At 43.3% G+C, this 25652-nt stretch overlaps 1 protein-coding gene across 1 annotated transcript in view; it reads left to right on the top strand.

Annotated features, from left to right (window-relative positions):
- Nucleotides 1–5596: 5596 nt before the first annotated feature.
- HCN2 (hyperpolarization activated cyclic nucleotide gated potassium channel 2) overlaps nt 5597–25652 on the top strand; it is a 69238-nt gene continuing 49182 nt past the window's right edge. The window contains exons 1-2 of the mRNA XM_018560576.1: nt 5597–5887; nt 24697–25120. Of these exons, the coding sequence (XP_018416078.1) occupies nt 5742–5887; nt 24697–25120 (570 nt within the window). The 5' untranslated portion in view covers nt 5597–5741. The remainder of the gene's footprint in view (nt 5888–24696; nt 25121–25652) is intronic.

Raw genomic sequence — 25652 nt, 5'->3', positions numbered from 1 at the left:
TCCGGAATCCGTTAACGGAATTCGTATTTCGTTTGGTTGACCAATCAGAGGTTTTCTCTTCTGCTGCTGAGAGTTGCATTACAATACAGGCAGGAAATACGAAATTCCGTTGACGGAATTTCGTTCTGTTACGAACATTCGTTATATTGAAGTTAAAAAGCAAAGTGCATTTATATTGGAGTTGATGGTAGTTTTTTTTTATCCGAAATTCGGATCCGGACTCCGTTAACGGAATTCGTATTTCGGATAAAAAACAACTACCACATCGACTCCAATATTAACAAAGGTATTTTTGCTTTTTAACTTCATCATAACGAATGTTCGTACAGTTACGAAAATGTGCCAAAACTAACAAAAATTCGTATTTCGTACGAATCCGAATTGAGTTTCGGACAGGAATTACGAAATATGAAATAACGGATATTCCGAAACGGAACAAATTTTTTGACGGCGCACAAGTCTAGAGCCAATAGAGTGATTTCCCCTCATTTTCTGACAGAGGGTTCAGGCCCCACAAGAGCCTATTCTACTATTACAAACAGATATTTGGGGTCTTGTTAGCTGACTCCCTGTTGGGCTCAGATGTGTCCTGTTATAGAGCAGCCCCTCAAAGGATTGCATTAACGACTCACTAAGGTGGCACCAAGCACTGAGGTGGCACGACAGAGCCCCCTTTGACACAACACTTTCTTCCCAACATCTTGCTGATTGCCACCCTTGCCGGATGGGCTGGCATGCTGTGGGATTGGATTAATGAGTAGCTTGGTGTCATAAAAAAGGTTGGGGGTGGAACGTGTAGGTCACTCTAAGACATCATTGTGCACGTTGGGGTCCTTCACCCCAGATTGTGTGTGATAAAGGGGGGCAAGTGGTGGGGGGACAGGTAGGGATGAGTGTGGCGGACACTCATCCCTACCTGTCTGTACAGTATCCAGGTGAAGGTGGTGCTGAGCCCTCTCATCTGGTCTAGAGAAAGGGGCCACACTAATGGCCTAGCAGCTCCCCTGCAAGTAGAAGGCAAGCTGCCAGTTACTTTTTCTTATCTTTCTTTCCAGGGATAGGGAAGCTTGGGGTTGGGGTGCAGACCCCACATGGACCTCTGGGCTGTGCGCACAGAGACAGCTGAGGTAGCTGGAATGCAGAACCAATATGTGTGGCTAAAGCTGCCTCCCTCTGCAGTCAACATTTTGAATGTGTTTTTTATCAGTTCTGAGCTGATTAAATTGCATCAAAAATAAGAACCTATTCACATGTATCGACTAATTAACATAGGTTAAGGAATAAACATACCTATATTATAGGGGGCAGATTATTATTATTATTATTACATAGTATTAGATTAGGCACACTTCATCTTCTAGGTGATATAGGCATGTGACAAACCATATTTAGATTCCTTCAATAGGAAATTCCATTCTGTACAATAATATACTGGTTACCAAAAAATACTCCACAGGCATATTAAAGTATTATTGAGATTATTAAATATTAAAAACGGTATCTAAGGAAGTGGCAGCTGCATGATCATAAACTAATGACCCACTCATAAACCCTCAGCCACTCCTCAGACTCTGTAATTGGTCAGCTCATTTCTGTCAACACCCTTCCCAAAGACCAGAAAGCTGCTTGGGAAGGCTGGTTCTTTTACCATCAAAGAATACTGTATCCACCAAGACACTGATTTCTAGAGAGCCAAATTCAGATCCATTTGGGGCCCATTCACACCAACCGCTGGGCTAAATTGCACAGCGGCTGGTGTGCAGTGCCCGGTACAGTGCTGATGCACCGATCCTGGCTTTTTGCCCTGTGTTCTTGTTTTTAGAACTTTATTAAAATGTTACAAGTATTATTTTACTTGGGGTGCGAGGCGGTTGTACCACATCACATCCCGCCACGCTGCACAACTTTTGCAAAATATGTCGAAGCCGCACTGCCTTGTCAAGACCTATATGTGTAGTGTGGTCCTAACTCTAATCTATTAGAGCCTCCTTTTTGGAGCATCAATAACAAAGGATTAATTGGGTGCAGGTACGCCTGGAGGTAGCCCAACTTTATGTCTTTAAGTAGGAATGGGATGCCTCCTGGTAAACCTGCACCCAATTCATCCTTTGCTATATATGCTCCAAGATGGAGGCTCTCACAGATTACAGTTAGGACAACACTACACAGAGGAGCTTTGACGAGGCAGTATGGCTTCCACATGTTTTGCAACTAAAACCTCTGTTAGTGTATTTTTTGCATGCTCGCTGGTGAGTAGTGTTGGGCTCGATGTTCGAGCCGAATGTGAGTTCGACTCGAACATCGGCTGTTCGTATGTTCGGTGAACACACAAACTGTCAGGGTGTCCGTCTGGCTATTCGCCAGCTGCGCACCCCCAACAAGGCACTGTGCCTTGTGAGTTCTAATTGGCTAAAGCCTTGCACCTGACCATAGGTCAGGTGCAAGACTTTGCCCAATCAGGGCACAGAGAACAGTGAAAGCCTTCATTGGGCAAAGTCATGATGACTCTGCAGAAATCATGGCTCACCCTGTTACAACTGTAAATAGTTGGGCGCAAATTTTTATATGTTACCGGCATCTGACAAAATGCCATTATGCGGCGGGTGTTCGTCGCAGCGACGGGACGGCGCTCGTCAGGGTTTAAAAAAAAATATTTCTATTTACTTTTCATTGTTTTATTTTCTATTTCGTCGAGTTGTTGTGGACGTCGCGATTGATGTTGGATTACAACGGTGGATCAATCTTTGGGGTTTTTATTAAAATAAAAGACTTGTCAAAAACATGTCTTTTGTTTTTTTTCCAAATAAAGGATTTTTTCAAAAGTCTGGACTTTTTATGTACAATTTTATTTAACCCTTTAGTGAATGGGTAGGGGTACAAGTACGCCTTACTCCTTCACAAGGGGAAGGCAGCATCTGGGTGCCCCTTTATTAAAGGGGTACCCTGATGTGAATAAGCCCCCCTGCCCGCAGACCCCCACAACCGACGCCCCAGGACTTGTGGGAAAGAGGCCCTTGTCCCCATCGGCACAGGGACAAGGTGCTTTTCCAGGGGCGACCCTGAAAAATCACCCTCCCAGTGCTGAGGGCATGTGGCCTGGTGTGGGAGGGAAGGGGGGGGCGCTTGCTCACCCCCCCTTTCCGGCCCTGCCAGGCCTACGCTTGGATCAAGGGTCTGGTATGGAATTTTAGGGGGGCCCCACTTCCCCCCCTCCTTTTCACTCACCTCATAGTTCTAGCCGACCTGTGACAATGAGACTGTCAGAGGTCGGCTCAGTAGATCGGGAAGTGAGCGAACACATACCGGCGTTCGCTCACTTCTCGATCCTGTCACGGCTATCCGCCAGCGCTGACTGGCGGAACGGACAGGGGAGGGAGTGGGTACAGCTGACTCTGCCTCTAGATAGGCAGAGCCAGCTGTCACTCACGCAGCTGGGCGGATCCAGACATAATTGTCGGGATCCGCTTCAGCTGCGGCGTCTCAGTATACCGCGAGCTGAGCTTAGGGTAACGGGAGGATGCTAGTTTGTGTCTTCCCGTTACCCTAAGGAGAACTATGGGGAAAAGCCCTAACCCCATCATTCTCCTTAAAGGGCTTGGTATGATTTTAAGGGAGAACCCCACAAACTTTTTTTTTTTTTTTTTTACATGGGGTCCCTCCTCAATATTCCTACCAGACCTCAAGGGTCTGCTATTGTTTGGGAGGGGGAACTGCACGCTTTAAGAATAAAAAAAATGACTTTAAATTAGCTATTGAAGTCCCGATCGCACTTCAATAGTTTATTGCTGGGCTTCAGGAGCCGAACAATGACAGCTCAGGGACCAGAAGTGTTGTAATAGTCATTGCTCCCGGTCCCACAGAGCGGGGAGGAGATCAGTGAACGGAAATTCGCTGCTCTCCTCCCCAGCTTACCGCTGGGCACCCAACATGCCGGTCCCGGGCCCGCAGGAGGGGAGGCAGAGCCTGGGAAACACATCGGGGGTGTTGGGCGGTGAGGGGCAGGCACTTTGTGGGCCCACAGAAGCAATCTGGCGCCCGCTGAGCTGCCAGAATTGTAAAGATGACAGCCAGCTTTACAATTGTATACAGAGCTATAAAGAGGAGTCTGTTTAAATGGGCCTGCTGCCAATGACGTACTATGTACGTCAGTGGACATGAAGGGGTTTAATAACTTCATTCTTATGCCCTTTTGTGTCACTGTTGTATTATTGTCTCTTTGTTGTTGTAGCATCCTTTCTGTAAATATATTTTTCTGCACTGTTTTTCTTTTACTTTATTAAACTTCCTTTGACAGTATCTGTGAATGGAAAAGCTACAAGTCCCATCAGCCACCACGGCCAAGCGACTTTTCAGTGCAGTGACATCACCACACTTGTAGTCCATTGACATTTCCTCCCATCCATGTTACTGAATGTCCATACCTCAGTAAAGACATTTAACGGGAGGAAGAATCTGCAGGAACTAGAGCACTGCACCTGCAATCTACTGATCACAGTTGAATTATTTTACTGGCTTCAATGCAAAAAATAATAAAGGTGAATGTTTTATTTTATGAAGAAGTGTGCATTTAGTATTTTTCCAAAAAGGTGGCATTATCCTTTAACTCTTGCGCTACAATGGTTGTTTATGTGCAATTCCCAGCGTTCAGGAGTGTTCTGTGGATAGAAGGGCAGCGAAATATTTGTGTATTTATGTTGTCTCTGGTGTGACCCTCTTTCTCATGTTCTTTTCTTTATTACAGGTATTTATATAGCGCTGGCAATTTACGGAGCACTCTTACATAGTGCACATTCACACCAGTCTCTGCCCTCATGGAGCTTACAATCTAATGTACCTGTTGTGCGCTTTTAGGCATGTACTCTCCAGAACACTGCATCCAAGGTCAAAGTCACGGGTCAATGCCTAGCAGTTTCCAGCTGTGTGAAAAGCACAGGAGCTAACTTTTAGGAGTACAGGAGTGTTTTATAACCGGTACTTGGTATTCAGGGACCTTTTTAAAGTTACTCAACTCTGGTAAGTACGTACTACCCATGTAGACATAGGATTCTAGCAGAATGTAACCTGTTATGTTTGAAAACTCCCTATTACTAATGCACCCACAGGATTAGTGTCAACCTAAAATCTAGGCCAGGCAGATCACTCCAGCCATGTGCCCCCCTCTCAGCCCTCCGAATACAGCATCGAGCACTGTGACCGCTAGCTCTACAGACCGCCCCTTCCAGGCCCCGCCCTCACGTAGACACCGCCTGTGTAATACTCGCTCTTGGCTCCTCCTCTACACCGCCCCTTCTGTTCCTTTCCAACAGCGTTACGCCCATTTCTCTGACTTTCAATCCCGGAGAGTAGGGATGCTTTACGGCGCTCTTCATTGGCTCGCAGTGTTGTTACTCCGCCTCGCGAAACTATTTCTTCTCCCATCACCAAAAATGTGTAATTTTACAGCCGCGCAAAGCTCCCCCCGATAGGTCGAACGCCTTTCTTGCCTTGATTGGGCACGCGCATAACTTTCCGCCCTCTACGTTCGCCATTGGCCCGCTCTGCCTTCTGCACCCGCCCCCTGGAGTGCCCCCGCCCCGCGGTCGCTCCCTCTTAGCCCGAACGGGGAGTGCAGGCGGGAGCTTTTCGAGACGCCGCCCCGGGAACACAAGGTGTCCTTCTCCACCGAACCTCCGCGGGGGTCCTCCCCGGGGAAAGACACCGAGGATGGCGAGGCCGGAGAAGGGGATCCTCGGTCCGGCTTTATGCAGCGCCAGCTTTCTGCCATGCTTCAACCCGGGGTCAACAAGTTCTCCCTTCGGATGTTCGGGAGCGAGAAAGCGGTGGAGAGGGAGCAGGAGAGGGTGAAATCCGCGGGGGCCTGGATCATACACCCGTACAGTGACTTCAGGTAACATGCGGCCAAAAGGGCACACAGGGATGGTGTGGGGACGAGTTGTTACTACGAGACTTGTAGCTCCTCTCTGCTTGTTGCGTGATCTCAGTATGTGTGTGTGTGACAGCCGTGACGAGCTTGGCTAGTAGTAAGGAGGAATGGGTGCAGTGCGTATGACGGCTCTCCCCCCATAGAGGTGACCCCCAATGTCCAACAAAGGACCCCAATCGCCAGCTTCTCTTCCTACAGGTGACAGATGGCCATTGACCGCTGTCATCATCCTGTAGTGTTCCGGAATCTTGACAGCAGCCACTCATTAGCATGGATGTGCTGCTGATGGCTCATGCTGCAGTTTGATTCCTTTTTAAGGGACACCGGAAGGTCATTGGGCTTGGCATCTGTGTGGTGGGCTCCTAAACAATGGGACACAGTCTACTTTAAGATGCATCACCCTCTGCAAATAGTGTCAGGGCCATGCATGACATTACACAGCTTTTGTTCCATGTACCTTCTTCTGAACTTCATTGTCACTGCCGTCCTTGTGTTCTTCCCTCATCAATGTCCATGTATCGTCAGGCACCCCTGTGCAGGATTACACCTTGACATCTGTCCTCATGTCATTAAACGGAAGCATCCGAATGAGATGCAGGCGTCAGAGGTAGAGGCAGATGTTTTAAACCTGGCGTAACGTTTGGGTCAGGACAAAAGAGCACATTTGGAGGTGTGTGCTTTTACTAGGTCCTCTACTGCAGATATGGCCTCCTCCTGCAAGTGCCTTCAGCATTCAATGGGTTACCAGCTCTCTCCTCCCTCTCCTGCTGCTGTTCAAGGTTGCAATGTTCTTGATGTTTGTGTAGGCTCCAGCCATGTATCACCTGGTTTTTTTTAGACTGGGCTCTGTTCAGGATCCACTTATTGTCATGAAATATGTATGCCTCAGCCTCGCGGTGCCCCAAAAGTGACATTACACTTGAGATTAGCAGAATCTTTAATTCAGAAATCCTCCTCAAGGTATGTTTGCAGATAATCGGCCGGCGCCTCATGCTCTAAGTGGATGGGGCTCTTTGTGAGCTAATTACCTCTAATCCTTATTAAACCAGCCGGTACCTTGCACTGTTCTTCCGGATGAAGGTAAAAGTATATATGTAGTAAACCGTTTAGCTTCCTGATAAAGGACTGTGATAGTAATATAATTTACACTTGTGTGTCCTCTGCTAGTTTTTACACAATCGGCATCTTGGATTTTTAAGCACGGCGTGCCCAGGAGTGATGAAATGTTAGCAGTCTTATGAGTAAAAAGTAAATTAAAGCCTATCTCCGGGTAAAAAAAAAAAAAGAATGAAAAATCTACACTTGTATTGGGCTACCTACGCCCTCAAATATTAGACACTTACCTGGGCATTACTTTAAGGGCTTGTTCACACTAGGGGGGGAATTTATCAAAACTGGGGACAGAATCTGGAGCAGTTGCCCATAGTAACCAATCAGCTTCTCTCTTCAGTTTGATCAGTTAAGCTTTGAAAATGGAAGATAGAAGCTGATTGCTTGCCCGTGGGCAACTGCTCCAGTTTTGATAAATTCCCCTGTATGTCCGTTGAGCTGCATTTTCTGCCCCCAATGAGGGGAATTGATCAAAACTAGAGCAGTTGCCCATGGCAGCCAATCAACTTCTATCTTTCATTTTCAAATCTTCACTGAACAAAGTGAAGATAGAAGGTGATTGGTTACTATGGGCAACTTCTCCAGATTCTGTCCCCAGTTTTGATAAATTGCACCCAATGTGTGGTGTGAATAGGGCACATGCAAATTGTGTTCTATCTGACCTGTAAATACCAGCTTCAGTAAAACGCAGCTCAGCGACCATGGCATGAACAAGCTCTGGAACACAAGGTTAAAAAGTATTAAAGCCTATCTCCATTTAAAAAAAAAAAAACTACCCCTGAAAGGGTAAATTGCTCGTTTCTGTCTCGGGAAGCTTTGTAAAGGACTTTTACTTACCTGATCCCCACTCCAATGGCGATTGGCAGTCATCTCCCCTATGCGACAACATGTAGATTGTCCCTCATTATCGTCACTTATAATACAGGACAATGAGCCCTGCATTGTACTTGATGACATCATTGGGCCTCTGACAGTCCGCATGCAGGGGGGAAGAGGCTGCGGGTGCCCATCTTGCAGAAGCAGGGATCGGGTAAGTAAACCTGCTTTAAAGATCCCTCTAGACAAATATGAGTGTTACATTTTTGTTGTGCATAAAGTTAATTTTTTCCTGGGTATTGGCTTTATTCTTATTTAACATTTTCTAAAAGGCCTTGTTCACACCATAACCGTTGAGCTGCGTTTTTCTGCCACCACTGCACATATGTGTTATTAACAGAGAATACAATTTGTATGTGCCCCGGTTTTTATGTGTAAAAAACACAGCTCCATGGAGATAGTGTGAACCAGCCTTTAATGAAGGGGTAGGCAACCTCAGCACCCCATCGGTGGCAAAACTACAAATCCTATCATGCTTCTGCCTCTGGGAGCCATGCCTGTGGCTTTTATAGTCCTGCAATGCCTCCATGGACTTGTAGTTTCACCACAGCTGAAGTGCTGAGGCTACCCTCCCCTGCCTCAATCAAAGAGTTTCTTCAGGTCTGCATAATCATATTTGCAGGCCAAAAATATCAAAGCACTGTTGTTCTATGCTGTCTGGCTCAGTTGTAGGATATTCCCTTAATATACCATTCCATGGCATGCTTGGAAGCTTATCTTAGTACTTATGTGGGGTTTTACTTTTGTTATGGTTATTAAAATTCAATATTGGGCCTGTGCCAGTTTTCGCTATTGGGAATCATTGCTATTCTGTTGAAAAAAGGAGCTTCATTTTTTTTCCTCTCGTTCAATTCCTATAATCCTAATGTAAACATATATACAGGTGAGGGAGCTGTCTGTGGTGCTGATACAGTTGACTCTCAATCTGTAAACAGCTGATAGTGCTGTGTGTTGTCTCCAATATAGAGCTATCCGTGGTGCTGAAGTGACAGCTTAATTGAGACACCACTTATTCAATTCTTCCGGCCCAAAGCAACACTGTTCCTGTGACCACTTACAGCCTGAATATAGGTGTTACATGAAACAAGAGTTAAGGAGGACTTGTACTGTGGACATGGTGCCCAAAAAAGGCAGACAAGGAATTAGGCATCAGCCAAAAAAGGCAGACAAGGAACTAGCCATCAGTATTGCCTGTGGTTTTTCCTGCAGCTGAATATTCCCCATTGCTGATTTACCATGCCTTGTTCTGCACTGTCACAGAAAGTATCCCTTTACTAGCGCTCTGATGGGAGAGCTCCGTCTCTGTTGTATAGCAGCCGCACTGCCTACTCCTCTTCTCTCCTCTCCATTCACAGAATGCTTTGGTTTCAAATAGTTTTGTGATTGGACAAGGGGAAAGGAGGGAAGGGCAAAAGATGCAGTGGCTGCTGTATAGGAGCTTTGCTTGTCCAGTGCAGTGATGAGTAACATTTTTGAACAAACTGCAACATAAAATCAATTTATTTATCTCAAAGTGCCAACACTGAAAATACATTTAGTATTGTGTTTTAGTTTTGGCACTGGGGTTTAAAAAATGTTCAGCATCACTGCCTTAGGCAAAATAGGGAAACACACAGATACAAACACATGTAATCATACATTCATAAACACACACATATCACACACACGTGTATCACACATTAAATACACACACATCACACCCAGTCAATAAAACGCACACATCACACACTCATTAAAAACACATACACATCACACACTCATTAACAAAAACACACACATCACACACTCATTAAAAACACACATACACATCACACACTCATTAATAACACATCACACACTCATTAAAAACACACACACATCACACACTCTTTAAAAAATAAAGCACATCACACACATTAAAAAAACACACACAGACATCGCACACATATCACACACATTTAAAAAAACACACCTATTAAAAAACCACACATCACACACTCATTGAAAAACACACACGCACATCACTCACTCATTGAAAACATATGCATATCACATAAAAAAAACACGCATATCACACTCATTATAAAAACACACGCACTTATCACACACTCATAAAACACACACATATCGCACATGCTCAAAAAACACACACACATTAAAAAAACACAGACACAGATCACACTCATTAAAAATCGGCCAGTGGAGGGGAGGGGTCACAGGAGAGCGTCCTCACTCACGCTGACCCACATACCAGGATGTGGCTGCGGGTGCCTGCAGAGACGTGTATAGGCTCCGCCCCAGCCAGGCTAACAGTGATGTGATCGCATGTGCCGCCTGTTGTCTTCACAGCACACACGCCGAAACATACAGCTGTCCCTCCTCCGTGTCACAGACTTTACTGCAGTTCATTGTACAAAGTTTTTACAATGAACCGCAGTAAAGTCTGTGACATGGAGCTGGGCAGAGCAGAGTCGGGAGCGCTGCTTCGCCTGCGGCCCGGTACCATTTGATCCACGGACTGGTACCGGGCCGCGGCCCAGGGGTTGGGGACCACTGTACAAGAGGATCAGTGTGATCTGCAGACCATACTAATCGCTTTTGCCTGTGAGCGGCAGCACCACAAGAGAGCGATTGGTATGGTCTGCATCAGCATACTAATCCTCCACTGGGCCACCACGAAAGGATTTTCATTGAATATATTGCCAGTTTAGTAATATATTAAATGAGGATCTGGGCAGGTTTACAGAATTCGCAGCGGCTGCCAGCTTTAAAAATGTAATATGATGCAGAGACTGGTGGGACACTGGAGGCCTGCGCGGACCTCCCCAGTTGGGAACCTGGAGTGTGTCGGCCACAGCAACTGGCACCTAGGCTCGCGTGCCACCAGGGGGTCTCTGCATGCCCTCTGTGGCATGTGTGCCATAGGTTTGCCATCGCTGGTCTGGTGTGCCAGAAGGTGGCATATACCCGCTTACACTTAATTCCTTGTATGCCTGCAGATTTTTAAAAACTGTTTTATGTTTCCTAGAGTCCTTCTTTAAATTTCACACTACATATATAAAGCTATGCGACTTTAAGCACATGAATGCCTAGGCACGCTCACATATCGGGAAGAGCACTGATATTTTTCAGGAGAAATTTCAGACAAAGGGTAATTTCCAGGGTACTACTTAGACACAGTTATCATTACATCATAGCAGATACTCACTTTCCGAGTCCAGGTCCACTCTGTTATCATTTTTGCTTTATTTAAGATAAACAATGAGTTCTAATATATTCACACAATATGATTATACAGTCAGGAGAGGGCACACATAGGAAATAAAATTCACATTTATTTATATTTACACAACAGAGGCATGGGGATACCAAAGTACATTTCCCCAGTGGTAATGATTATATGTTATGTAGCCTTTTTTCTTGACTTGAATGAAGTGTTGACAGTCCTATGATATGTACCTTGACTGAGAGCAATTGTTACTTAGGGGGTTATTCACAAAAGGGTGAAGGGTTTGGAGAAGGCAGGAGAAGTGAACAATATAGGACAACATAGCTGAACTGGAAAGTGAGCTGAATTGGAGAATTTGTCTAGTTCTGCTATGTTGTCCTAGATTGTTCACTTCTCTTGCCTTCTCCAAACTCTTCACCCTTTTGTGAATAACCCCCTAAATTTTAGCTAAAGCAAGAAAAATGCACTATCGATTTTGAAAATAATCGTTAGCTGCAGCTCTAAAAAATTGTATTGACCCGTGAGCTGTACTAAGTACTCATTGTGAAGGATTCTATTGATATAGCCTTATTCTTGAAATAATGAAAGGTAGGAAAACATGGCACAGTATATATCGCAAAGTAACACTTGTTATTTAAATGTATTTTTCCAGATATAATTGCAGAATAATTGTAGAAATGATCCTAGAATTGTTTACCCTTTTATGGGCTGACAATTATAGCTAATGTATGTAGGAACTACAGTGAAAATGGCTTTGGAAAGTATACAGTGGGAGAATAAATTGACAGATATAATGAAGCAGAGCACTAAATACAGTCATCTGGATCCCAGGACATCTCAATGCCATAAGCCAGTCATGCATTTTGTTATACATTGTCTATGTTGTGTTACCTAAAGATATATTGGTTTATTAAGGAGTGCTCCTGTTATCACTTTTAGTAAGGAACTGGTATATTTTGCTGTCTGATGGTGTATGAAGGATATTTTCCATCTACGTGTGTGGGTGTATTTGTCCAATTAGCAGTTTGCTTACGTAGTGATATGTGACTCTTACTATTTTTGTCCTGTGTGTGTAATGGTCTATAGCTGTATCTAGCCATCTGCTTTTGCGATCATAATATTCTGTGTCATTATATCTGTCACAGTTTTCTTTGTTGAGAGCATCATCGTCTGCTTGTCTGTCTAAAATCTGTTAGTTTTGCCTGTCGGATATAGGCTCAGCTGTATTGACTTGGTTCTTTCTGTTTTCTTTTTCATGAGCCCTTTAGTCTGGTGTGCATGCAGGAGATGTGACAGTTATGTTACAGTATACATGCTTCACATAATGTATTTAAAGAGGAACTTCATCCAAGTAAGGCAGAAGTAAAAGTACTGTAGCTGATGACTTTTTAGGCCTGTCTCCAGGTAAAAAAAAAATGCTACCATTGCAGTGGGGCTATCGCCGTACTGCAGGGAGTTAACTGCCTGTTGATGTCTGGGAGCTGTGTAAAGGACTTTAAGTTAGCTGATCCCTGCTCCCCGGCTCTGCCTTGTTGACTGTCCCTCGGTATCCTTGCATATAATGCAGGGCCATGGGATCTGCATTATGCTGGGCCTTACAACCATCGCAACCACACGTTTTAAAAAACTTACGATCTGCCTATCTTTGACAGGCAGATCGTACTTGCGATGATCGCAAGCCGCGCCCCCCTGAGGGGCTGGCTTCCGATGACCGCAATGCCGAACGGGCAGTGTGCGCTTGCGCACACCGGCCCGTCCGGCTTTTATCTTACGAACATGCTACACACCCACCCAACATCGTACGATGCTCGGCGGGTATTCGAACATGTGCGTAAGTTTAAAGTCGTACGACCTTACAGTAGTAGAGGTCACACGGCTTCCACACACCTTGCGATAATCGTACGATGGCGGAATTTCCCGCGATTATGTGTGGGCACCCTTAGATGTGATAGCTTCAGTAGGCCTCAGACCGCAGGAGCAGAGGGGGGGAAAGGCTGTGTGAGTAGGGGTTCAGATAAGTAAAAAAAAACCTTTACATGCCACCATATTGGATTTGGGAGACTGGCTAGCCCCCTACTGTACATGTGCAAGAATCAGACTGCAGGTTTACTGGTCCTTTAGCCTCCTGGGATCTATGACATTGTCTCACGGGACACCATGTAGTTGGGAGCCAAGGGGATATTCCTTGCCGGAATGAGGAAGTGAAAGTAATTACCACCAACAAAAATGTACTCGATCCCTAAAGAAAAAAAAAGGCAAGTGTGTGTGTGTGTATAATGATGGTATCTGTGTATAATTTTTGGGTGAAGGTCCACTTTAATTTGTTCTCATGTCCGGTTCCTTCTTACTATTCAGTATATCGCTTGCTACAGGCCATATGTTAAGCTTCCTGTCTGTTTAAACAGCCCCGATGCTGGCGACATACACTGTACGTCGTCAGTCACGAAGGGGTTAAAACAGAACCGGTGATGCTACAGATATGGTAGCTGAAATTTCTCTTTAGTTGTTAAAGGTGCAGGCTCCAGGGCTGGTCCCCTAATTCTGGCTTTATCACCATTAAAATCACTGTCAATGAACAAAAATGCTGGTTTCAGGTTAGTGACTCCGTAGGCATTGAAGCAGGGATGAAGAAAACATTCAGAGGTCCAGTCTCTTTTAAAATAAGGTAATGTATATGTCACCCCAAAATGTTTTTATTTGATCTATGTGTCTGTGTGTCCATCTGGATGGTTTTTAAATGTAGTATGTTATCCTTTCATTTTTTTTAAATTCCATGAGAAACACCTGGTGATCCCGCCTTTTATCCTTCTTCCCTGTTGCAATCTGACTAGACCAGTTTGCATCCCTCAGTTTGCGGATTGGAGCTTCAGGACGCCATGCTGACGCACAATGTGCCTGTAGTTCCGTAGTCAGCTTTGCCTCTATGCCCCCTGCTCAGTCCTGCTCTGCCTGACACATTGTAGTCATTCCGACGAATCGACGATCGAAAACGTTGGTAACGTTTTCAATCGTCGATTTTAATCGACTACATCGATTAACTGTTGCAGCTCTAATAGAAAGTATTTCCCTGTTGACACCATGCAGCTTCCCGTCCACAATTGAAATGCACATATGCACTATATATGAATAAACAATTTATTGTTTGAGATTATGGCTTTTAGTTCATTTATTCCTATTTGCATTCACATACTTTCGTGTCAGTCTCTGCTTCAGGTAAATTTTTCACTATACATGCCAAGCAACGAGTCGTAGATTAATTTCGAACATTGGTCAGTGTGTGGTGTGTGAATGCAGTGCCATGGATTGACCAGGTGTCATGTCCCAATGCAGAATAATGAATGGGTATGAATACTATTTGCATGCCATGCGGATTATCACAGTATTGGTCATGCTTGATACCTTGCTACAGCTATAAGATTGTAGGGCAGTGGGTCAAGTATAATACGTGAGTACAGGATAGAAGGTTTTTACATGGCTCTTAAATACACAGTATTAGGCCTGTGGCTTAACAAGGCTTTTACAGCTTACCAGAACTATGGTTCTGAGTTAAAAGCCGTGCCGCAAGTTAAAGCAGCATAATGCAAGATATGAGTGTATAGTTTGTATATCAGAGTGGGTTATGTCAGGGGTAGACAAAGTAATATGGAATTTGGGAGCCGGCCTGTCCAGTACAGGAGCCAGCAGGATTCTTTTATTAGCCAGATCCACTGGCAAAAACTAGAGAAAACCAAGTGTTGTGCACCAGCTAACATTTCTACCTGTCTTCTGGGATTTGTCCAGCCCATGGTTATGGCGACATTATATGCCAGTTTACAAAACAATATAAGCAATATGTCTTTGTGACTGAGCGTTTCTCTGATACCCAGCATCCCTCCTGAGTCTCATGGGCAGATGTTTTCTATTAACTTAAATATCTAATTAATATGAGGCTAAGCCAGGCAAATGATTGTGAAATCCAGTTAAAGGAAAAGAATGTCCATGAAAAGTGACATCTTCCCTTTGCAATTTGTATTTTCTCCTTTGTGTATAAATGGGCCATAAAAAAACCTGTAAAAATGCTTAAACTGTATTTCTACAGCACACACACAAAAGAAAAAATAAATAAATAAATATCTATATAGATATATATATATATATCCTTTTTAGCTGCTTCTTTGGAGCATGATTATGCATATAATACAATAAATATGCTTTTACTGCCTTGAATAGATGGCAGTTTGGAGATATTAGGATTGACTGAGGGATGGGTTTTTTTTTTTTTATAAAAGGTGCACTGCCTTAAAGTGTAGTTACGCTTTTGCAGCCAAATTAGGATAACACCTGCTTTATACTTGTGTTCCTATTCACATAGCATAACTTAAGAAACATAAAATTGCTTTTTACTTGCTTAAAAATCCTACCTAGCTTCTCCCTGTGAAATGTGTTGGAGGGGGCTGGTGGAGAGTCTAATATTGACTTTAACCCTGTCTGTACTCTGCTGGCAGATTTAATTATAATTTGTAAACTAGATTTGTCTGTCCTAACAAAGGGTTAAAGTCTTCAAAGCAATGTATATTAATGAGAGGAAGCTCAGTCTGACCCCTTAGTCAGACGCTATAGTTTCATTCTCAAACTGCTCAGAGTAGCCTGGAATCTGCACGAAGGCCTTCCCCAAAGAAACATTTAAAGGGTAAGAAATCTATTTAAAAAAAATATTTGTATGTATGTTGTGTGAATGGGAACACACAACACACATATAGAGGGTTTTTTTTTTTTTTAATCTGACTGCTAAAGGTGAAATTCACTTTAAGATCTTAATTGTTAGGACAGGCAGTCCTGCACAACTAGTTAACAACTGATAATGGAGATCTGTCAGCACAGTGCAGATGGGGTTAATTAAGGCAAACACGATTGCCCAGCTCCTTTTTTCAACTGGGGGAACTAAGTAGGATTTTTCAGTCCTGGAGTTTTCAGCAAAGAACATGTCAAAAGTTAAGCCTCAATTTTTAAATATTTATTTGAAGTTATGCTATGTGAATTGGAGCATGTAACAAATATAAAGGAGGTGTTATGACAATTTGGCTGCAAAAGTGGAAATATGTTTCAAAATACTTAGTCTATAAATTTAGAACTGCAATGGACCTTATTTATGAAAGTATCTAAGGCACTGATGAACAATCAGTAGACCTTCAGCTTCCATAGAACTGTATATCCTAAAATGCTTTGCAAACTCCCTGACTGAGTTTACACAAGGACTGGACAATTCCCAGGAACCAGGTAGCCAATGCTGTGTAAAAATGATAGCCGCCTCCTAATTTTTGAGGCTTTATCTAGTTGTTGTCAATGGAGCTGGCTTCTAGAATATCCTGCTGGCTTCTGGATTGGACAGACTGGCTCCTGAATTCCATGTTAATTTGTCCACCCCTGCTGTACACACTGTGGTTGGCAGGCATGCAGTAACTAGTAGGACCAGGTTCCATAATAGTCAGTCTCTCCAAATGTGGGTCAGTTAGGAGTTATGCTAAAGATCGGCTAGTTGTCTATGCCTGGTCTATAAGAAAACTTGTCTTTGGGGCCCATTTATAATGGAAAATGGCTATCACCATTTGCTCTCTGCCTGCATTTTGCAGCCCACTTATAAAACGAAGGCTGTGGTATTAAGCTGGCTTCAGGGAGTTCTCTCTTCTTTACAGCAGAAAGAACACTGTGATTGGAGTGGAGTGCCCCACAACAACTAATAGGATTAGAATTAAATAAATAAGGCTGGTTGAGTCTTGATTAATAAGTCCCTATCTTTATATGTACCTGAGTCACCTCAAACTGCTTGATGTAATTGTAAAATTATGCATTTGTTAACCGAAATTTGGAAAATCGGTTCTTAAATGTAGGAACAAACATTTAGAAGGCTCTGGGGAAAAAAAGGATGCAAAAGTGGAATTCATACTAAATACACACCCGTGTGTGTGGCAACAACTTCATAATAAGACCACTGAGCTATAGTTTAAATTAGATACAATCTAGATCTGGGTTTTCATAATGTTATCTTGCCTACTAGATTTGCAGTAAAGTTCAGATGGAAATTTTAGGCATGATTTCACTGTACCACGGGCTCTGTTTCTCTAAGCTACCTAATGGATTGTGTTGGAATAAGCAATTGCGGACAAAATAGAAAGAAAAAGACTATTTACAAAACTCTAGAACATTAGTAGTGACTGAAGGAGGAGAAGTTGCAGCCAGGCAGATTGTAGTGGTCATGTTTATTAGTGACCACCAAGGAACCCATGGACCTTACATGAAAATCTTCCACTTTTGTCATTGGTAAATGGTCTAATGTCTGTGGGACTCCGGTAGACTCCATTGCCCATGGCTTGTCAAGGGGAATGGCAAATAGACTGGTAAAAAACAAAAACTTTCTCCATTGCCTATTGTTTTCCCTCCTGATAGGCCAGTTGCATAGATGCCTGCAGTGTGCCTCCCCTGCTTCTTACCATAGCCCAAACACAAAAGGTTGCATGAAGTTGCCATTTTTACGAATCTGGCAACTCAAATAGATGCCTGGTGTCCGATTATGTCTGCAGATCTGACTAGTGTCTAATGTAGAGGGCAGCCTTTAGCCTGTGAACACACATCATTTGTCAACTGGACTTTGCCTTTGATTGCTTTAGAAAAATTAGTAGATTCTAAGCCCCTATTCACACGTGTGATTGGAAGCATGTTTCCAGAAGCCCTTCAGCTTTCAACACTCCATGTTATTCTATTATGCCCATTCATGTCTGAGAGGTGTGCTGTTCAATGTTTTGAAAAAGTACCGGAGCTTCTTTGGGGCGTGATAGTGCATTTTGGCACCGATAGACTCCGAAAGGAGTGCCTGAAAAATGCACTTAAAGAAAAAATAATCTTAACCCTTGCAGTGGTGCTTCTCCCGGAATGTAAGGGTTAAGTGCTTGTTTTGTCTGGGGTGTAAAATAAAAGTTACTCACCTGAACCCCTGAGCTGGGTGGCTGTTAGACCAATACCTGTAGTCTTCTCCACTCCAGAGATGGTACGTTCCTCAGTGTCCTCACATCCCGCACACTGTATTGGATGTGATGACTCACAGGACCTTAGATGGCCGGATGGGGGGAAGAGAGACTGCAGGAACTGGTCTAACAGCCAGCTGACTCCAAGGTTCAGGTGGGTAACCTTAGCCCCACTGCACAGGTTAAGATTATTTCTGCCTGGAGTTGGTCTTTAACACATTTTTTGTGCAGTTTCACACTAAGAACCATCCCTTACTAGTAATTAAATTTCCATTGGCTAAAACAAAAAACCTCGAAGCCTGAAAACATGTGAAAAACACGTGCCAAAATAAGCCAGAAAACAACCAAAGACGCTGATGCTCTGTGTGAGTGTACATGCAACCTAAACAGTTCCAACACAAACATTTGACAATCTGTTCTTGCCTGGACAGATCAGGATTGTATGTCAAATATTAGAGCCTTGGTGGGAATAAAATGCCACCTTACTGGTTAATTGGGGGGGGGCGCCGACAGGTGGTTGGGGCAATGTCTAGTTTTAAAAGGGAAAAAAATCAACATTTCTATATAGGTTCTCCATTCTAGCTCTGAATTTACCAATTATTTTAACATATGGCCTTCACTGAGGGTAAGTTATGCTTTTTTTGTATTTTTATTTTGTTTTTCATATTCTTAGTTTGACTTGCCAGATTTGTGACAAGTGCAAATGCAATTTATTTAAGTATTTGACTATTCCTGAAAGCACAATCTGAAGCCCTCATGCATAGATAGCTTGAGGCAAGAATAGATAGAGTGTAGCTTTCCAGGGCCTGCTAGTTCAATTCATAATTGGGTCCAGTGCCTCGCCTCTACTTCTACCGTCCAATTCAGGAGGCAGCAGTCACTTTTAAGTTGACAAGGCATAGGGTGTATCAGTTGATGGCTCTAGCCAAGTGTCAAGCTGCCCATTCAAATTGTCAATATGATTTCACACCTCAGACTTGAAGCAGTGACACTGCACGCTGTCTCCATTTTCCTTGCTCTAAATCTGTAACATTGGATCTCATTTCCTCACATTTACATTTTTATTAACCAGTCAGTAAAAATGGAGTGCCATAAGTAGTTTAAACAAATTGGCCCCCTAAAATGTAGCTTATTATAAGCAGTTCCATTGTCGGCAGACGTAGGCGTATAAGTTTCGTATTTAAAAACTATGGGATTTTTGTGTATGCATAAGTCATGTTATGCGATAAGTCTTATTGCATGAATGGCATCATTGTCTCACACTCAGTGGTAGGCACCATTCACTAGCTCTGAATTACTGTGCAAATAGCTATGCTTAGAGATTCCTGGGAATCAAATACATTTGCTAGATGAATTAAATACTTCCTTTAGAATATACCGTCTATTCGGGTCAATACTTTTTCCCAGTTTTTTTTGCTAAAATTAGGTACCTCGGCTTATATTCGGGACGGCTTATACTCGAGTATATACGGTAAATATGGGAAATATTTATGGATGTTTGTTTTTTGTTCACATGAGACATGGAAATCCTGTGCTATTATGGGAGTTATTCCAATTATTTCTTTCCATGAATCTTGATAACTTACATCTATTAGGCCCTAAATTATGTAACTGATTTTAGCTACATATATCAAGGAATACCAAGATTCTAAAGGGACATATTTATAAGGCAGTTAATATGGCATTCACTAAATATTCACAGCAGGGAATCTTTTAGGTGCGTGTGTTTTTAATTAGGGATGTTCAGATACCATGTACCGTACTTGGTACAAGTTCAGATACTTTTCCAGCTCCAAGACTGGACTGGAGAAAGGTTCCAAAGGCAGAAGGCAGCTGTAACTTTTAAGGGCCATTGGCAATGTATGATATTTTTTTTTTATTGTCATGTGACAGTTTTTTTCTAAAACAATACAGACTAATAATTTCATGACAGTGGTGGAGAACCAGAGCCAGGTCCCAGCTGCAACCGATGCAACCCTGGTAGTTCTCGTAAAAAAGGCAAGTATCGGCACAGGTAATGGTATCTGAACATCCCTAGTTTTAATGACTGATTTAGTGATTGATTCACCACCAGGAAGGGCCCATTCACACCAGCAGCTGCACTACAACACGCGGCTGCCTAGCACAGTGCTGATGCGCATGCTACATTTCATTCAGTTCTATGGGCACAGTGTGGGCAAGGCGGTTGTACCACACCATACCCCACTTTGCTATAAAAAAAGGGCCTTCAAGGGAAGATCACCAGCTATTAATTTAATAAAAGCTGCATTATTTTAAAGAGTAAAAATGACTTTTAAAATTACATTCAGGGTTGTGGAATTCCTATCGCCCGACGCCCGGGACAGGCAGTTTCGGGCACTGGGCGAGTAGTTTTTTTTTCTACATTTAGCCCGGCTGTGGGCAAGCAGCACGGCTAAATGTAGTGTGGGAGCCGTTTTGTACAAGTGATTTTAAACGGCTGTGCAGCCGTCCAAAATCACTTGTAACCTGTCTGGATCACGCTCCCCTCTCTCTATCTCCAGCAGCCAGCCGGCCGTGTACCGCTCCGGGCTACCTCTCTCTCTGCATGTGGGCTTCCTTTCTGCCGTGGTCTTCGGGGTCCCCCCCCCTCTTGTGGGGGACCTGTGACTACTGCAAATTAGGTTAGAGAGCGCAGGGCAGAGAACGCTTCTCTGCTCTGCTCCGTGTGAATAGTGACTCAGAAATGCAGCCTTCCTGTCACAGGAGAACGAGCACAGTGCTGTGCTAGAACTCCTGTGTTGAAGGTGACAGGGTCAATAAAGAGAACCTGCCACCTCCAAAAGCTATCACACAAGGGGCTTTTTACTCCTTGTGTGATAGCAATAAAGTCAAGCTGAAAAAAAAGTAAAGTAAAATATATAAAAAAATATATAACAATTAAAAATGTAAATACATAAAAATGGAAAAAATAATACAAATGGAAAAAATAAAAAGGCGATAAAGTAGAAAATAATAAAAATAAATGATAATAAAAAATATTACAAAGTAAAAAAATCTAAAAAATTAAAACCAAACCCTATCATCTACATGCGAATAATTGCATGCATGGGGCATTGTGTGTGTGTGCAGAGTGGGCGATCCGTTACCGCACGGCAATCGTGCACAAAACCGCGTGGATGGCTGGGCGGTCACAGAATCGCACACCACCGTCGATCGTGCTGGCAGTGCCATTATAGTCTAATGGCACCCCAGTAACGCCAGGCAGATTGTGCAGTTTCCCACCGCAATACCGCCCATGAAATCGCACATAATCGCGGTTGAAAACATGGCACGATGAGTGTAGCGAAAAAAGGTACATGCAATTACCACGCGGATGTAACCCCATTGAAATCAATGGGGCCACGTGGCAACTGCACACGGTCGCCCAAGTCTGCACCTGCTCCAAAGGGTAAATTCACTTTTCCAAGTAATTTGGGAAAATGGAATTGCCTGCACAAATCTGGTCCCCTCTCCCTCCCTGCTATACTTACCTTTCAGTGATCGGTCCTTCCCATCCACCAGTAGGAGTGTACTATCTGTACCTGTGACATGTATTCTGAATTTCGCAATATTTTTTTCTTTTTTGTATCAGGACGAGTAGATTTCCATGAGGGTCAAGTAGATCGTGCCCCCGCTTTAGTCCTTGGACAAGTAGTTTTAAAAAAAAAATTCCACACCCCTGTACATTAACGTGTTAAAGCTTATCAAAGGCGATTGGGTTTACATGTACTCTATTCATTTTTAGTGCCTGGATACTTTGAACTGCTTTAGCATGGTTTTCTTTGGCAAACCTTTCATGGATATTCAGATGAGTTCAATGTATTTTGCGGGTTTTACTATAATACCTTTTCTGAATAAAGGTGCCAAAATCCTATTTTACAAGAATATGTTCCTCCACTGTTTTAACCCTGTGTAAGCTTTATGTCAAGTAGTGTCAGAGGTTTTGTAATGTAGATTAAATGTGCTTGTCCTCCTATAACGATGTTTGGGCCCAGTGATTGCCCACAAGGCCTGAGCATTGTATCATGGAAGCAGTTTACATGCTGTCCATACCCGGATGTACCACATATTTTGCAGTGGGTCCACCAGACACACAGTGGCAGTGAAGATAGGTATAAATTAGAAATAAGTATAAGGCTCCCCCTGCAGAACTGCCTCTTAAGATGCCCATACACCTGCCGATTATCATACGATAATCGCCGGTGATCGCGCGATCGTACGATAATCGGCAGGTGTATGGAAGGCGTGCAACCATTTTTCCTGTAAGGTCGCACGTCTTTTGTCTTCCGAGCACGCTCGAAAACCCGCCGAACATCGTACGATGTTCGGCGGGTTGGTAGCGTGCTCGGAAGACAAATGCCGAACGGGCCGGTGTGCGCAAGCGCACACTGCCCGCTCAGCATTGGAATCATCAGAAGCCCGATGATCGCAAGTACGATCTGCCTGTCCAAGATGGGAAGATCGTACGAGATTTTAATTGCCTTACAACCATCGCACAATGAAAGTCGTGCGATGGTTGTAAGGTGTACGGGCAGCTTTAAGGTGCATTATTGAGGACAACACTGAGATTATTTTGGATCCACAGCTTTCATGTCTCTCACTTCAACACTTTAAGTGACAGACCTGGAATATGCAGTCTAAGAGTGTTGACGTCACAGGTTTAGTGATTTATAAACCCTAACAATAAACTTGCTACCTTTTGGTTTGCTAAATATACCATTGCAAGCAATAAGGGCAAAAACGTACCTGTTGTCAGAAATTCAGAGCTGTCCTGCACATACTTCCAATGTTATCTCAAGGAGTGTAATTGGCACTCCTAATTCTTGATGAAAAGAATGGGAGATTCCTGCAAAAATGTAGTAAAGGATGACTAGGCAGGGATGACATCACATTTGCAAAAATGCTTTGTGTTGTCAACCCCCAACAGTACTTGGGAGCTGTGTGTATTTCTGGCAGATCGATATTGTTCTGTAGTTGTAGAGATGTATTACAAATTTTATTTTGCCCTGACATACACCTAAATTTAGCACGAGGTTATTTTAATGTATTATTTTATTTTAGCTACATATGCTCAAGTACTCCACCTACTCCACGTGAATGGGTGATAGAATTAAATTCTGTATGCCGGATGGAGGAGCTTACTGCAGCTCTGTACCACCGCGATGCCAAATTTTATGCTACTTGGAGTGTCTGGTTACATTTGTGCACTACTGATGGATTTCGTAGCCTGCTGGCTATCTGATCGGATACCTCTGTGTGGGGGTGAATCCTTGGGAACCCTGGACCCGTGACCGTACCCCCTTTTTTTTCCCTCTTCTATATCTTCTCTATATTATCTGATTATTTCTCTGTTCTCACCTTATGTGGGTTCTATGGAGCTGCTCAGTTTGATATCACTGGGTCATTGTCCTTCTTTGCCAGGTATACAATGTGATGTTACCATGTGCTGTTATCAGTGGCGTCACAAGGGGCGTGCGGCCCGCACCCGTGTGCGACCATTGGAGGGGTGACACCAAAATGACTGACAGTCATTTTGGTGTCACCCCCTATGAAAAGTCGGGGCCCTCGGTCATGGACTAAGAGCCTGACAGTGTCAGGAGAGAGGAGGGGACCCGGCGGCATACCTCATCCCGCCGGGTGAACGTCCCCTCCTCTCTCTGCCGGCGTCCATGACCAAGATGGCCACCGGCAGGCGTCAATAAGACAACCACGCATGCGCGATGACGTCGTCACGGCGGGGTGTCACCCGGTCTCCGCTCTGGGTGTCACTTAGCCTCGGGACGCCCCTGGCTATTAAGTTACCTGAATATTGCACCCATATAGTGCCTTAAAGTGACATTAAACCCTCAGATTTTTTAACATAAAACAATACTGTAATGTGTGCCTTACTGTAATCCATGGTTGTTTCCCTTCTCTTTGCTGCTCTTCCTTTTAAATCCTCATGTCTTCTCATGCTCTGCAGAACTTCTGTTTTGCAGCAGACTGCCTTGTCTCAGGAATGGATACACGGTGTCTGTGTATCCGTTTGTATAGGTTTGTAACCTGAGCCAGCACTACAGGAAGAGGACCTGAACTGAAAAGGGAAGTTCTGCAGAGCATGAGAAGACATGAGGATTTAAAAGGAAGAGCAGCAAAGAGAAGGGAAACAACCATGGATTACAGTAAAGCACACATTACAGTATTGGTTTATGTTAAAAAATCTGAGGGTTTAATGTCACTTTAAGAATTATGTGTTGTTGGCCCTTTTGTCCTTGGTTTGTATACTCCATGTCTTTTGTGTACTTTTGTATTGTTTCTTTTACTGAAAACTCAAACATTTTCCAATAAACATAATCTTTAAAAAAAAAAAAAGATGACACAGCATCCTAGGGATGGATGGCAGAAAAATGTCTGCCACTATTTTCACTATCCATGCTGCTTGTTCTCTGGAATAAAATATGATTGTATATGTCTGATTGCTTTTTGTGGATTGCTGACTCATATACTGAGTAATGCCATTCTGTGATCAATTTGGAAAATGTAAACAGGAAATAAAAGGTCTCTTTAATTTGCTCACTATGATTTTCTTTTTTCTTCCATAGGTTTTATTGGGATTTCACAATGCTGCTCTTTATGGTTGGGAACCTAATTATCATTCCTGTGGGAATCACTTTCTTCAAAGAGGAAACTACCATACCATGGATCATATTTAATGTGGTGTCAGACACCTTCTTTCTTATGGACTTGGTTCTGAACTTCCGAACTGGTATCATTATTGAGGACAACACTGAGATTATCTTGGATCCACAGAAGATCAAGCGCAAATATCTGCGCACATGGTTCGTGGTGGACTTTGTGTCCTCCATCCCTGTGGATTACATATTTCTCATTGTAGAAAAGGGCATTGACTCTGAAGTTTATAAGACGGCCCGTGCTTTAAGAATTGTGAGGTTTACCAAGATCCTCAGCCTCCTGAGGTTACTTCGACTTTCCAGACTCATTCGGTATATTCATCAATGGGAAGAGGTTAGTGTGGTTCCCCAGATTTCTCTAAAATGTATTATGTGAAAGGTGAATTCAAGGTACCAGTAGCCAGATTAACTGTAAGGCTGTTTTCGTTGACCCTTTCACTGCCAGAGCCTTTTTTGACTTTTTGCATACTAAAATGCACATTTTAGGGCTGAAAAATGCTTAGTATTTTCTTTCTGTAAAGATGATTGAGACAAACATGGATCTATACTAAGACAAAAAACATAAACAAAAAACAACAAAGGGGCAGATTCAGTGGACCACAAAGTGTTTTTCTGCCATCACCTTTTTTATGTTTCTACAATGTGGTGGCTGAATTTGTTTTTTTTCAGTTTTTTTTTTTTTTTTACTTGTTGATCCTGCCAGTAACACACTTTTTCTGTTAGAACGACAATAATCTCACACTGTATGGAGCAGCAGCATTATCACCCTAGGAAATGAAAGTGTCAGAATTACAGAACACCTACCCCTCTCCTCATCTTCAGAGGAGAGGTGAGCAGAGGTGAACTGTAGTCCACAGAGAGCGCAG

The sequence above is a fragment of the Nanorana parkeri genome, unplaced genomic scaffold (assembly GCF_000935625.1).
Source record: "Nanorana parkeri isolate BGI_ZX_2015 unplaced genomic scaffold, ASM93562v1 scaffold466, whole genome shotgun sequence".
NCBI lineage: Eukaryota > Metazoa > Chordata > Amphibia > Anura > Dicroglossidae > Nanorana > Nanorana parkeri.
The sequence above is the reverse complement of the archived record's forward strand: the minus strand, read 5'-3'. Positions and strand labels throughout refer to the sequence as shown.